Source organism: Martes martes (genome assembly GCF_963455335.1).
Source record: "Martes martes genome assembly, chromosome: 9".
Taxonomy (NCBI): Eukaryota; Metazoa; Chordata; class Mammalia; order Carnivora; family Mustelidae; genus Martes; species Martes martes.
The window spans coordinates 474,867-489,126 of NC_137896.1; the positions used below are offsets into that span (position 1 = coordinate 474,867).

The window sequence follows — 14,260 nt, forward strand, 5'->3', positions numbered from 1 at the left end:
GGTTCTTGGCTGGTTCCCTCCTGGGAAATCCCCTGCGTCCTGGGACTGGGTGGAGTTCAAGTGGAGGGGCGGGGCGGGGCGGGGCGGGTGTGGGGCGAGGGGAGTCTCCTGGCGGCCCAGGGCAGGGGCTTCCGCGGGCCAAGCTGGGTCCTGTTCACTGCAAGAGCCCTATACTGGGTGTGCCCTCCCACCATACTGTCGCAGACTGGCATGACCTGGGGGGTCAGGGAACAAGCCTCGGGGTCGCCACGGTGCCCACAGCAGGAAGGGACGCACTTGCTACCTGCTGGCCGTCTCTAACGCTCCCTCCCACCGAGGGTCTGTTCCATTTGGGGTGATCAGCGGCCAGAGGAAGTGCGTGGAGCTTGAGAGCGCTTGGGGGGCGGCGTCCCCACCAGAGGTGCCGCCGCGCACACTGTAGACACACACAGGCTCACACGACGTTGTACAAACAGCTTCATAAAAATAAACCTTGTTAGCGCAGCAGGAGCCTAGAAGCTCGCCTGAGGTTACTGTGGTGCCTGCCGTGGGGGTGATGCCACACGGGGCCAAAGCTTGGGAGGAGAATAAATAGGGGGCAGGGGGCTCAGTGCGCCCAGAAGCGTGTGCGGACACTGCGCTCCAGTCCGGGCAGCCTGGCCTCGTGCAGCGCCCGCAGCAGCCGCACCCCCAGCGCCCCGGGCTGCGCGGCCCGGAGCTCCGTGAGCTGCCGCCGCAGCCTCAGCTGCAGCTCCGCGCGGCCCTCCCTCGGGGCCGCGGGACCCTGGGCCTCTGGGCCCCCCAGCGCCTGCCACAGCCGCACGAGCCGCTTGGAGGACATGTCCTGGAAAGCCACGAAGTCGATGACCGCACGCTCACACTCTTCAGCCCCTGCGGGGGAGTCGGGACGCGGTAGTGAGGGCCTCCACGTGCCCTGGGGGACGCCCAGCGAGGGAAGTCCCTGCCCATGAGTAGGTGCAGGGGGCCCCAGGGTGTGGGCTTGAGATGCCACAGCAGTGCTGTGTGACCTCAGGAAAGCAGTTTACTCCCTGGGACTCTGTTCCCTCTGGGGCGGGGGAGGGGAGCATCAACCCCCCGACCCTGTTTCCCGGCCCCCCCTCCCCGCCCCTTCTCCTGCTCACCTGGCCCCCCGGGCGCCATGGTGCTGAGCGGGAAGCCCGTGCAGCTGGTGCACAGGGCATCATGAGAGGAGGAGCCTGGCACGTTGAGGACCAGGCCCAGGGCGGTACAGTTGCGGTGGGGCAGGCACGGCTCTGAGCGCGAGCTGCTGGCCGAGAAGGTGCCGGGGGGACACGGCTGGCACTGTGTGTTCTGGGTGGGGGTTCCTGGGGATGAGAGGGGAGAAAGGGGTCAGGGGAAACGGCCGCTGTCCTCAGTGGTGGCTGACATCCTGGGTCACCACCCCACCCCCAGCCCCGCTGCCCACCAGGGACAGCCACGCCGGTGCCAGGCGGGCAAGGCGCGTGCTCCAGGCAGAAGCCGGCGTGCGCGAAGAAGCCGGGGCGGCAGCGGCAGGCACGGTTGTGGGTGGCCTGGCAGGGCCGCGCCTCCTCCTCGCGCTCCCCACAGATGACGTTGCAGTAGCGGCAGCGCTCCAGGTAGTTCCAGAACTGGGTGTAGTGACGTGGAGGGCACGCGCCGCACACCGTGGGGCTGTCCCGGCGGCAGGGCTGCTGCACGAAGGTGCCTGGGGGGCACTGGCTGCACACGAGCCACTCCTGAGTCTCCACGTCCCGCCACGGGTAGGTGAGCTCGCCCGCTGCCTCTGCAGCCAGAGCCAGCAGCAGGGTGGGCAGCGCCCACGGCACGGTCAGGGGCAGCGGGCCCCACCTCTCCAGCATCCCCATGGCCCTCGCTGGGGCAGCAGCTCGGCCTCCCGCAGCGCCAAGCGGTGGGGACACTGGGACGGCGTGCCCAGGCATCAGCAGCCCCCCCAGCCGCTGCCACCCCACACTCCAGAGTGGGGCTGCAGTGGTGGCCTTTATAAACTGGCCTTGTCACGCCCTTGGGGGAGGGCTCGCCACCTCCAAGGGGCCTGTGTCCTGGTTCTCAGCCACGTCACCACTCCCGTGGTCCCTCCCTCCCCAGGAAGCCCCCTTTTATCCTCGGCTGGCGCCAGCCTGCTTGGGAACAGAGTCCAGGACCGGGCCCGGGAGGGCGCTCCCCACACCAGATCCGCCAGCCAGGGTGACGTGGGGAGTCCCAGCCCTCAGCGTGCCCTTGCGCGGACAAGGCGGGAGGGGGACCCCACTCACATGCTCACATCTTCCTTCCCAGCACCCTCAGGCCCCTCGCCAAACCCTGATACAGTGTCAGTGACTTTATTACGCAGCCGGTCATCTGATTAAAAGCAGGTCCACTGCCCACACACTGGTCCCGCAGGAGAGGCGGGGGCGCACAGCCCCCCAGCTTCCTGGCCTGGGCTCGGGACTCAGCAGCGGGGCTCCAGACGCTCCACCCACCAGCCCACAGGCCCGGGAGGTGAGCCAACCCGCCCCAGACCCGGGGCCGGGGGGGGGGGGGTGGGCTTCAGGGCATCTAGGTGAGCGCAGACCCCGTGGAGAGGCCCGTGTCCACAGGGTGTCAGCCGGCCACGGGGTCTCCACACTCACTGGGGCTCTGGCCAGAAGACCTGTGCGATGCTCTGCTTCCGGGCGGGGGCGTGACAGGCCGGGCATGTTCTAGAAGCCTGTGGAGACACAGGAGTGCTGCCCAGACCGCCCCCCCACATCCCGGGCCACCAGGTTGGGGACAGCTGTTGGATGTGTCCGCAGGGCCCCACTGCCAACCTGGAGGAGCTGACGCCAGCAGGCCCGGCAGCGGTGGAAGTCGCAGGAGGGGCACTGGAAGGGGACCGTGTCCTCCGCCCCGCAGCCAGGGCAGGCCAAGCCTGCGGCAAGGGGGCCGCCGTGAGCTCGCGCCGCTTGTCCGCCCCACCCCCACCCCCGCAGCCAGCATTCCCGGCAGCCCCTCCTGAGACCTACCCCACTCCGATGGGGCGTGCCTGCGGGGGGCGCTGGGGGGCTGGCTGGGCGGGAGGAAGGCGGAAATCTTGCTCTGGGTCGTCCCACGCTTCTCGCGCTGAGGGGAGCCTGGGGACAGAGGAGCCAGTCGGACGGGCTTCTCTGCGGCCCGGCCTGCTGGGCCGAGTGGGGCTGGGGGACGCTCGATTACCTGGCCCGGAAGCACTGTGGGCAAGGTTGGGAGGCACGCTGGGGCTCCCCTCCTGGGGGCCCGGCACCCCAGCACCTGTGCTCGGGGCAGCCGGGCCCATCAAGTCTGCACACGTCTGCCGGAAACGGTGCTTGTGGTGGGGTCTCAGGAACATGCCAAACCCTGCATGGGGGGGGGGGGTCAAGATCAGCCCCGCCCCCAACCCCTCCCCCACCTCCTCCCGCCAAGCTCCCTCGGCGGCCACTTGCTCTGCAACAGGGGCAAGTCCTCGGGCCTGGACGTTGTGAGGGCGGCCACCACAGCCACCACCTTCTCGAAGTCACTGTCCTGTTTGTACGTGGTCAGTGCCGCCAGGAGCTGGCTGCAGCCCGCGGACCCCAGGGCCTTCCGGACATCTGCCAAGTAGGCGCTCACAGCAGGCTGGCCTTGCTTCTCCGCCCCGGGGGCTCTAGGCCCCTCCTTTGGACAGCTGCTGGGGTCTCCTAGTGAGGAGGTAACAAATCTTGGACCACGCCAGGGGTCTGGGGGCCCAGAGAGCTCCACAGGCATCCTGGGAACTCCTGCAGAACCAGGAGACCCCCCCCCCCAACGAGGGTCTTCAGTTCTGTTTCTGGTTCAGGGACTGGTACCTGCGGGGGCCGGCCTGGGGACCAGGTGGGGCCTGCCTTGGTTCAGGTGCTGTCCGGGGTCCAGCTGCCCCACTGCACCCTGAGCCAGGGTCAGCTTGGAGTCACACTCCTTCCCTCCTGAAGGCACATGGACATACAAGGAGCTATCCACCTGGTCCCCAAGGGTCTGGAGTGCTCCCCGGGGAGAAGGCAGGTCTGTCCAAGGGAAGACTGAGACCCACGATCGTCCTCAGACCACAGAAGTGGGACCCAGACCAGAGCCAACTGCTGGTAGGGGGCCAGCAGAGACACACTCCAGTGGACACCGAGCCCAGAAAGGAGACACGTGACTCTCAGGCTAGACAGTCCCCTCCTGGGGGCCAAGGGGTCTAAGCCAGGTCCCCATGCCCCCTGTTCTTGAGAAAGTCTCTGCTCAGGGGTCAGCCAGGCTCTAGAGGTGCCGGGCCCGGCATGCTTGTGAGACTCGCAAGGGGCTGGGCCTGGGCCGCACATGCCGGGGCAGGGGGCAGGGGAGACCCACGGGCAGTTGTCCGCCCTGCTCTCGGGGGATGGGTCTGAGGGACCGGCTCACCGCTGGGGGTCTGCGCTGCCGGGGCCCACGGCCTCTGAGGAAGGCTGCGCTCAGGCCGGGAGCTACAGCCGCGGCCCGTCCGCTGGAGGCACAGCTCCTCAAATCGCTGCTTGTGGTGCGGCCGCACGAACTGGTAGAAGCCTGTGGGGAGGGGCGTCTGGGCCTGTGGGCTCCACCTTGCTGAGCGGGGGGCTCTGGGATCATGGGCCGCCCACCCCAACCTTCTCTAGGGAGCAGGGACCACCGCAGACCCTGGCGCCCACCCCCGCCCCAACAGCTACGGTGCTGCCCCCCAGGGCACCTCGGAGCAAGCTGTGCTTCTCGGGGTCCTCAGCAAGGAGTGGGCTGAGGCAGGCCAGCAAGGCCTCCAGGTCGTCAGAGCCCTTGTAGTCCCGCAGGGCCCTGGTGAAGGTGTCGAAGCCGGCCGGGCTCAGTGCCTGCTTCACGGCCACCATGAAGAGCTTGGCTCTGCCGGTCTGCGCACCGGCGGCCGGGCCCTCCTGCCGGACACGGGACAGACGGCCCATCAGGCGGGGCTGCGGTGCTTCCCCGAGGGGCCACCACTAGCGCAAAGAGCGACTGCTGAGAAGGGTGCCCCAGTTCTGGGGCCCGGCTGGGAGGCCAGGGATCGCGGCGGCTCCGGTTGAACACAGCCCCGCCCCTCAGGAAGCAGCAAGTGTGGACCCAAGTGTGGACCCGCCCCCCCCAGGCCAGGGCCTCCCGCTCCTCTGCCAAGCCCCCCTGCGCCCACGCGGCAGACGCCCCGGCTCGGGGGCAGCCAGCTCACGGAAAGCGGCACTCGGTGACTACGGGGGCCTTCACCCATCCCTCGGCCGCCTCTGTGCGGCGCATCTCGGTCCTGACGTGGGACCCTCAGCAAGGAAGCCCGGAAAACAGGAAGGAGGGGTCCAGGCCCGACGCCAAGGCTCCTGGCACCCTGCCCACTTCCCGACGGCAGCAGTGCCCCTCCCGGCCCTGCCCAGTTCTTCCCAGAAGCCAAGGAACATGGACAAAGCAAGCGGTGCCCGGGGCTTTCCGGAGCTTTCCCGGCTCGGACTACCTCTCCGGCCCCTCAGTGCTTTCCTCGGAGGCCGCCTGGGAAGCAGACCCTCCGCGCAGCGGGGCGCGGCCGCACCCACACGTGAGCGCTGCTGGGGGCAGCCGGCCCGGCTGCAGGCCCCATACCAAACCCGCCTAAGGGCCAGGGCCTGACCTCTGTCTGCCGGACGCAGGCATGCCACCCAAAGGCACTCTCCCGGAAAAGCAACACCAAGTGCGAGGCCTGAAGCTGGGCACAAGCGCGTGGGCCTCAAAAGCACGGGGAGCCGCCGCAGCTCGGGGACACGCCGTGGCGCCCGGCAACGTGAAGGAGGTCAGACAGGGCAGTGCTACTCGGCCGGGCACAGGCTGCTGCTGAGAGCTCCACGGGGCTCTGAAACGCTCCCCGAGCAAACCGAGCGACAGACTTGGAGCCTGGGCGGCGGGGCCCTGGCACAGAGCCGCCCAGATGCCGGGAGCAGCAGGAGACCACGCAGCCTGAGCCCGGGGGCGCCAGGAGGTTCTGGGAGCCGCCGGGACAGGCTCATCCAGAAGAGAGGAGGCTGACAAGATGCTCGTTGGCTCGTTCCAGCCAGAGGCAGGGGCCGTGCAGGCCTTGGGGAGCCAAGGGCACGGGGCCTCAATGTGGCCCGGGCAGGTAGCAAGGAGGCCCCCCGCCACACGCTCCAGGGCCAGCGCGGGGAGCCAGGCAGCCCGTGGCTCCTGCCCCGCACCCTGTCCCACATGCGCGCTGCGGGCTCCCGTACCTGGCGGCCACCGACCACCCTGATCTTCCTCCTCCCTGCTCTCTGTTCCTGGGCAGGCCTCTTCGCACAGGGGACGCGCACAGCAGAGGGGTCTTGTGCCTGAGGGTGACACACTGTGGTCCCGGCCACGCCCTCCAAGCCCCCAGAGCCCCCCGAGCCCCCCCCTCCCCGGACACACTGCAGGGGCCCACAGCTGGGGAGAAGGGCCCTCTCCTGAGTCAGCACCACTAGCCCCCCTCGCGGGTTGCAGGCTCAGGCGCCTGCTGTTACCAGGGACTGGAGGGCGTGGTCGGCAAGGGGGGAGGGCTACACCTCCTGCTGAGGCTGGGCTCACCGCAGGGCCCAGGGGGCAGGGAGGGGCAGGGAGGTGCCCAGCGGCAAGCGGGGTGCAGGGAGCCTTAAGTCCGGCCAGAGCGACTGGCTGAGCAGCTGTGTCCCCTGACAGCTCAGGGTCCCAGAAAGGGCGGGCCTCTGGTGCGGCAGGAGCCGGACAGCGATGGGCTCAAGTCAAGTCCCGAAGAGCCCGCGGGGCCGCACAGGGGGAGCCCCAGCTGAGGGCCGGGAGCAGGGCAGGCGCGCAGCGTGGCCAGGAGGTGGCAGAGTTGGGGGGCGGTGTGCCCGTCTCTGGAGACCCCGTACCTCCTCCCTGGGGGAGGCCTCGTCCGCAGGTCCCCCGGCCCGCTGCTCGCTGCGCTCTAGGGCGGCCAGCAGTCCCACAGGCCTCCGCTGCGCGAGGCCCTGCGCCCGCTCGTACTCCACACACAGGCTGCTCTCGGCATCCCCCGCGGCTGGCGATCCTGCACGAACACGGGCATCAGCAGGAGAGCCCATGGCTGGGGGCATGGTTCAAGTCAGGTCCCCCCCTGCCGCCAGCAACACTCAGGCTCAGCCAGGCACTCTGGTCATTGGGCCACAAGTGCCACCAGCCCCAGGCCCCCACCCTCCAGGGCCCCTCACCCGCCATGTCACCCAGGCACACACACCCGTGGGTCTCCGCCTCAGGCTGGGGACATGCACGTCCAGACTCTTGGCTTTCCTGGTGGAGAGGGGACCAGGCGACACGGCCACTGTGACAGCACCTTGTCCCTCATCCAGACTCGGGGCAGCAAGCAGTGGGGCTGGCACGGGCATCTGCACAGTCACAGGGAGGTGAGGGGTCCCGCACAGACCCTTCCCCAGGGGAGGGCGCGAGCATATGGCCAGCTGGGCGTTAGGAACTCACTGTTTTCTGAGCAGCACGGAAGAACTGGGCCACGTCCCGAATGATGTGGCCAAAACTGTCATACACCTTGACGTGGGGGCGCACCCAGGAAGGCAGCTGGGCTCTGGCGTCGGGCTGGGTGAACCTGGCCAGGAGCTGCTGTCAGCTCGGGAGCTCCACCCACCACCCCACCCCCCAGCCCAGGCCCACACCCAGCCGCGCCAAGGGAAGGACCAGTGCGCGGCGGGTGCCCAGAGGCTGCCCGGCAGGGGTCTTGTGCGAGCTGGGGAGAGCCACACCTGTGGTCACAGAGGAAGATGGCCCCGTAGTCATGGCGATGCCGGATCACCCGCCCGATGGCCTGATTCACAGCCCTGGACGCCTGCTGTCGGTACCACTCGTGCCCCGAGAGGAGCTGTTGCGGGGGGGGGGGGGGGTTTGGTCACGAGGCCTTCAGTCCCACCTACCCACCCCCACATAAGCCTCTGGCCCCTCACCTGGCCTCCAGGCCCACCAAGGCTCTTCAGCTCGTCTAGGAATTGCATCTTGAGAACCACCCGGGGGTCCATGCGTGGAGGGTACGGCAGGCCCGTGACGATCACACCTCGGCCGTTCATGTCCGCGAAGTCCAGGCCCTCGCTGGCCTGGGGGGTAGTAGGCACTCTTCCCCCATCTGCCCGTGCCCAGAGCCTCAGAGGCATAGGCACCCACATGTGGGCAGGGAGAGGGAAGCCTCCCACCCTGGTCCAGGCCCTCCGTGGGATTCACAGCCCCCAGGGCCTCTCACACTCGCAGGACCCCCTGCCATCCTTCCCACCGGCAGCCTGAGAGGGGCATTCACTCCCCCCCCCCTTTTTTTTAAATTTATTTGACAGAGATCACAAGCAGACAGAGAGGCAGGCAGAGAGAGAGAGAGGAGGAAGCAGGCCCCCTGCGGAGCAGAGAGCCCGATGCGGGGCTCGATCCCAGGACCCTGGGATCATGACCTCTGAAGGCAGAGGCTTTAACCCACTGAGCCACCCAGGCGCCCACTCCCAATGCCGAGAGCCACTGCCTGGGGACGACTGCCCAGCAAGGGACGAGAGGGCTACACCATCCTGACACATGCTTGCTGGACTTGGGGCCCCGGGGAGAGGGTCAGACTGGCCCATCTCACCATGTCACAGCCCCCAGGTCACGCACTGAGAGCTTCCCTCAACACAGGCACCCGACGGGCCGGTGAATGTGGGACCCAGACCCTTGGCAGCCTCACCTTCCCCCGGCACACGGCCAGGAAAGAGGCCCCGCTGGACCCAGGAGCCGCGACTTGTTTGTAGTAGGCGTCCACCACCTGGACAAAGAGACTAGTCGGCTCCTTCCGTTTGCAGGAGCGAGACCCCAGGTCTCACCCCCCGGGATCAAAGGCTGTCCGGCTGCGAGGTTCCGGCCAGCAGGGTTCCGGCAGCTTCCTCACGGCACGGGTTCCCAGGCCGACCCAAGAGCCTGCTCAGTGTTTCCCAGAAAGCATGGGGGTCCCAGGGCCGGGGGGCAAGGGAAGGGGGAGCCTTGCTTCGGTGTCGGCCCCAGACACAAGGGCCTGTGGTCATCACCCCCACGCCCAAACCTCCCGAGAGGAGACAGGGCAGGTCCACGCGAGCCTAGCGCTCGCCAGAGCCGCTGGTCAGGGACAGTGGCCAGCCCAGGGTAGCCGCGAGGGGCCGTGGAGCCCCGACCGCTCAGACCTCTGAGAAGCCACCTTTGCTCCTCGGCTCCACAAACACAGGCTTCAGGGCCTCCAGCTTCCTGGCAAAGTCACGGGCCTGTGCGAAGAGATGGGGAAAGGAGCAGCCGTCGCGCCTGCCGCACCTCAGAGCGGGGCGCGCACCCCAGCCCTGCCAGACCCGGGGCCGCCTGGGGCTCCCCTCCCGCCCCAGGACACACAGGAGGGGGACGCACCCGCCAGAACTCCAGGCTCTTCTCCATGACAGGGTAGGAAGGGAAGAAGACCAGGAGCCCGTGGGGGACCACGCGGGCGATGTTGCCTGGAAGGGCCGTGGCTCTGCTCAGCCGGAGGGGCGTGGCAGGGAGCCCCAGGCACCCCGGAATGGGGTGGGAGCCCAAGACAGAGCTCAGGGCTTCCCACAGGCACTCACCTAGTGCCTTACCCAGGGAGGACAAGCACGCATCTGAAAACCTGCACAAAGCCAAGAGCCCACGGTCACAAGGGCCCTGGCAAGTGGCCCACAGCCTGCCCACCTCCTCATCCACCAGGCCCCCTACCGTTTGTCAAAGGCAGAACTCAGCTGGGCTCCGTCGGGGCCTTTGGGGACAATTCCCACCCAGATCTGCTGTTTGCTGATGACGTGTGGGTTCTCCAGGCAGACGGGGAAAGGGCTGGGAGCAGCAGGGCGGCCCCTGTGAGGTCCTGAGCCCCAGGATCCTCAAGCCGAGGCTGGCCTTGGGACCCCCACCCGCACAGGGCCTGGGGAAGCCCTTACATCTGCATCTCCAGAGCCAAGGAGGACACGGGGGCCAGTGTGCCGCTGGTGAGGATGATGGAGCGGACGCCCTGGCGGACCAGCTCTCGCATGCTGTGGCCGGGGCTGAAGCACCAGTAGCTCAGAACCTTCCCTGTGGGACGGACGAGCGGGAGGCTGGGCTGGCCGCGCTGGGCCCGGCAGCCCGCACCCACGGGTCTGAGCAAGGGGGGCCCTGCCTGAGCCTTGAGCTGAGTGCCCCAGGCGTCCTGGGCGTGGAAGCAGATCCAGAGCGGGCACCCAGGGGCAGACACCGGCATCACCTCTAGAAAGGATGGCTAACCCCAACCCAGACTTGCACAGAGACGGACACGTGGCTGGGGGCACAAGGGACAGGCACAGTGGCTGCCATCACAGGCCACTGGCCGAAGGACACGAGAAGGAAGCAGAACCCAACCTCCGCTCGCCGAAGAGGCAGCAGGAGCCCACGTGCGCCCGGAGGCGGGTGCCAGCAGTGGCGGCATCGTCCACGTTCACCGGGAGCCTGTCACCACCGGCTGCCGGCCGGTTCTGGAAGCTTAGGGCATCGCAAGAGCACGAGCAGAACGACTTCAAACGGGCCTAAAGTCCAGGCTGGCGCACGGGGCCGCGGGAACACTTCCAGTAAAGAACAAACCACTTTCTGGGGCTAGACAAGCCTTTTCCGCCTTCGGGTCGGGATCGGCCTGTTACAGGGAAGGCTGTGGGGGCTGGGAGCCGTCCCTTCTCCGTGCAAGGCCCGGGGACAGGGCCGGCCCTCCCCATGCTCACGCACATCCTAGCTTCTCAGTGAGGTCAGTAAGGAACCGACTTCCTAAAAACGCCCAGCCCGGGGAGCGGCTATTTCTGAGAACTTACGTGCTCTGTGAGCTGCCCAGAACACGGGACGCCACACCCCACCTGCCCGCGGTGCCTACACACCCTGCTCATGTCTGCGTTCCACGGAGAGAGAACTCAGATGTGGGGGAGGCCTCGGGTGCTGGCACGAACCACTTCCTATGACCTCACAACCAACGAGTGAGGGGTGCACTGGCCTCCCCGGCTCTCACGGAAGCTACTTCCTGCTCTGAGAGGCCGTGACCCGCCAAGGTCACACCGTGAGCCTCCCTGGTTAGCGCTGGCCTTGTCCACGTTCCCAGCCCTGCTTTTCCTGTGCAAGGGCATGGCTCCAAGAGAGACTGCAGCCGGCAGGTCTGGAAGGGGCGTGTGGGTGGGGCTGGGGGTTAGGCCTGGAACACAGGCAGGCAGGGCTGGGCCACCACTGATGAGTGGCCAGGACAGGAGGCACAGCTGACCTTAGGACCCACCGCCCGACATGTATCCTGCAAACCCCACTCAAAACGCCAAGTTGCAGGGCGCCTGGGTGGCTCAGTGGGTTAAGCCTCTGCCTTGAGCTCAGGTCATGATCTCAGGGTCCTGGGATCGAGCCCCACATCGGGCTCTGTGCTCGGCGGGGAGCCTGCTTCCCCCTCTCTTTCTGCCTGCTTGTGATATCTCTCTCTGTATCTTTAAAAAAACAAAAACAAAAATCTCCAAGTTGCAATGGGTGCTGAACTCTGCCTGGGGCGGCCACGACGCTCACCAGGGCTGGAAGCCATGGGGACAGACACCTTGGCCAGGAGAGACCAGCTACACCAGAAGCCACAAGATGTCTGGCACAGACCCCACCCTCCTGTGTCACAAGCAGCCCCAGCTCTAGGACATGCAGAAGCTGGTAAGACCAACAACATGGAGAGAGAATGATGTGGGGCGAGGCCTGACCTCACAGGGGGGCCAAGAGAACCGGCGCCGCGGGAACCTGGGGGACCATCAGACACAATCATGGGGCCCGAACCCACCCCTCCCGGGCCTGCTGGGTGGGACGGCAGGCACTCAAGCAGCACACCTGGGGTGACGAGAATGTGCCCAGGCCCCCTGCGGGCAGGCCCCATGTGTGGGGGACCGACCGCAGCCCAGCTCGGCAGCCTCCCAGCAGGCGAGTCCGGGCAGGCTCTGGGCCAGCGGCCCGCACCGAAGTCTGTCTCCAAGGGCCCTGGCAAGGCGCGAGCTGGAAGGTCACTTGGAGCAGGTGCACTCAGGGCAGGGGCCTGGAGACCCTCAGCGAGACACACGGCTGCGCTGAGGCGGAGTGGGGAGTGGGTTCCTTCCTCCCCCCGCAAGGGGCAACCGTACCTTGCTTTCTGGGCGCTGTGGTGTTCCAGGCATCTGACCGCTGAGCCTTCCTCTGGTGCCCGGCATCAGGGTGGATATGTACCTGGAGGGACAGAATGGACAGGTACCCTGAGACCCAGCCCAGGAATCCCACGTCCTGGGAGCAGCCCCCACCTTGTAGGACTGAGACCCCCACCCAGAGCTCCCTGCCCGGGAGGCAGCCCCTACCTTGTAGGACTGAGAGACCCCAAGCCCCACCATGGAACCGGGCACGCCCTCAGCGGGGTCTGCAGTGAACACAATCTGGAAAGCAGGTGTAGGGGACAATGTCAGCAGGACACAGCGGAGGTCCCCACACAAAGGAGATGGACGCTCAGGGCGCGGTAAGCCCCTGCCCCAGCCCTGAGCGGCCCGCACCCTCTTGGGGGGGGGCTCACGTCTGCCTGTCCTCTCCCCCATCCCTGCAGATGCCCTCCTCGGCAGCCGCTCCACATGCTCTCATGGGGTGCAGGCCCGGGGCAGTCGGGGGGCCAGGGGAAGGACCTAGTTCACCCCAGAAGTAAAAGGATAAAAGTGACCCCGAACTCCAGGAACTGGAGCCGTGCCCTCGCCCGGGGCCGAGCTGAGAACACGCTGCTGCCGGGGACACGCCGCCTGGGGGGGCAGGCACGGGCGCTGCACGCTGCAGACACCATCGTGCTCTGCTTAGAATCCCCACAGGAGCAGGGGAGACTTTCGGAACTAAGAAGAAAACTAAGTCAGACAGCACCCTCAGTGACCGACAGAAAAATCAGGAAGGGGTGCCCCGTCCTGCCTGTTGCCCGGGCCCGCGGTGGGGCCGTGCCGGGGGCCTGAGGACCACTGGCTTCCTGTCAGAGCCTGCTCAGCGGGGGAGCAGGTCCCACGCCACCCTGCGGGCCGGTCCTGTCCCTCCTGCAGCCTCCAGCCCGGGTCGGCCGCAAACGCCCGTTCTCGGGCTCCCTGGCGACGGGGATGTGGGGAGGCGCAAGGCTTCAGCCGGGCAGTCCCTCGCGCATTCACCACAGCCCACCGACCCCCCGAGGTCCCAGGCTGGCCCAGGGCACCCACCTTGCCCCAAAGCCGGCTATGGGGACTCCCCCCGGCAGGAGGGGACACGGCAGAGCGAGACGCAGGCCCACAGGCAGCACCAGGTGGCCATGGACACTGAGGCATCTGCCAGGCCTGCCGAGAGCAGCTGCCAGAGGAAAGGCCTAGCGCACGGGGTAAGGGGCGCTCTGCCCCAGCGCGCAAACAGGCGCTCTGGGCGGGGAGGGCCAAGGGCCTGACTGCCAGGAGCTGCAGACGGGGGCCAGGGGGCCCAGAGACCCGACAGTCACAAAGGGCCGTGGCTCCAGGCAGCAGCAGTCTGGGGTGCCTGTTGTCCCCTCACAGAAGTGCTGGGAGGACGGCAAGGCAGAGCCTGGCACCTTGGGGACAAGGCCAGCCCTCACATCACACTCGAGGGCACGGAGCCCCGGCGCTCAATCATAGCACTGGCAGGGTCTCGGCAGGTCTGCAGGACGCACCCCCTGGGCTGCGGGGTCGCCCCTCCCAACGGCCCCCCCGATCTCCAACGTCGGGCAGTACAGCCGCCACAAAAGAGGCCGTGCCTGGACCCGGGGCCCTCCCGCCCTCCGAGCCCTCACACAGCAAGGGGCACCCCGGGGGCTGGGGCCTCCCCGGCCAGGCCCCGCAGCAGGGGCACAAGTGCCCGGCTGGCAGTCACTCACACCACATAGCATGGGGCCTCCTGTGTCGTGGTTTCACTGAGGACCTCTGGCCACCAAAAGTCCTCTTCCAAAAGGCCTAGCTAGGCGAGAGAGGGCCCTCAGCCGGGCTGGCAGCCACCCAACCAAGGGAAACAGAGACTGGCTCGTCCACTTGAACCAAGGAAATGGCTCAGCTGGGCCCGAGAACGGCTGGACACAGGTCAGCACATTGGGGGGCAGGAAGCAGTCATGTCCACAGACCCTGAGGTGTGTCCTGTCCCCACTGGTTGCCTGGCCAGGGAAAGAGACGGTCTGCATGTGGCAGGAGGGGCTCAGCGAGCCCTGGGGGCTGCCCCCACCCCAAAGTGGATCCCAGAGAACATGCTGATCACGCCTGCCAACTCTGAACGCCAGGCCCATGGGCCCCACCTGGGTTCCTAGGCATTGCCCAATGCACTCACCCTAAAAATCTGAATGTGTCTCTGCGTGGGCAGGCCCAGGGAC

General features: G+C 67.5%; 1 protein-coding gene across 3 annotated transcripts in view; it reads right to left on the bottom strand.

Annotated features, from left to right (window-relative positions):
• Positions 1 to 456: 456 nt before the first annotated feature.
• RTEL1 (regulator of telomere elongation helicase 1) overlaps positions 457 to 14,260 on the bottom strand; it is a 29,602-nt gene continuing 15,798 nt past the window's right edge. The window contains exons 15-39 of one of the 3 annotated variants that reach the window (XM_080812575.1): positions 12,255 to 12,329; positions 12,048 to 12,129; positions 9,858 to 9,990; positions 9,640 to 9,753; positions 9,513 to 9,553; positions 9,316 to 9,401; positions 9,102 to 9,179; positions 8,633 to 8,710; positions 7,878 to 8,024; positions 7,680 to 7,795; positions 7,402 to 7,525; positions 7,163 to 7,310; positions 6,819 to 6,976; positions 6,180 to 6,278; positions 4,676 to 4,874; positions 4,375 to 4,515; positions 3,804 to 3,920; positions 3,423 to 3,656; positions 3,175 to 3,336; positions 2,985 to 3,092; positions 2,790 to 2,890; positions 2,613 to 2,689; positions 1,427 to 1,765; positions 1,122 to 1,325; positions 457 to 870 (exon numbers count right to left, since the gene is read on the bottom strand). In XM_080812575.1, the coding sequence (XP_080668701.1) occupies positions 1,181 to 1,325; positions 1,427 to 1,765; positions 2,613 to 2,689; positions 2,790 to 2,890; positions 2,985 to 3,092; positions 3,175 to 3,336; positions 3,423 to 3,656; positions 3,804 to 3,920; positions 4,375 to 4,515; positions 4,676 to 4,874; positions 6,180 to 6,278; positions 6,819 to 6,976; positions 7,163 to 7,310; positions 7,402 to 7,525; positions 7,680 to 7,795; positions 7,878 to 8,024; positions 8,633 to 8,710; positions 9,102 to 9,179; positions 9,316 to 9,401; positions 9,513 to 9,553; positions 9,640 to 9,753; positions 9,858 to 9,990; positions 12,048 to 12,129; positions 12,255 to 12,329 (3,102 nt within the window). In that variant the 3' untranslated portion in view covers positions 457 to 870; positions 1,122 to 1,180. Of the gene's footprint in view, positions 871 to 1,121; positions 1,326 to 1,426; positions 2,690 to 2,789; positions 2,891 to 2,984; positions 3,093 to 3,174; positions 3,337 to 3,422; positions 3,657 to 3,803; positions 3,921 to 4,374; positions 4,516 to 4,675; positions 4,875 to 6,179; positions 6,279 to 6,818; positions 6,977 to 7,162; positions 7,311 to 7,401; positions 7,526 to 7,679; positions 7,796 to 7,877; positions 8,025 to 8,632; positions 8,711 to 9,101; positions 9,180 to 9,315; positions 9,402 to 9,512; positions 9,554 to 9,639; positions 9,754 to 9,857; positions 9,991 to 12,047; positions 12,130 to 12,254; positions 12,330 to 14,260 lie in introns of those variants that run through there. The other 2 variants (XM_080812576.1, XM_080812577.1) reach the window with 2 other exon arrangements.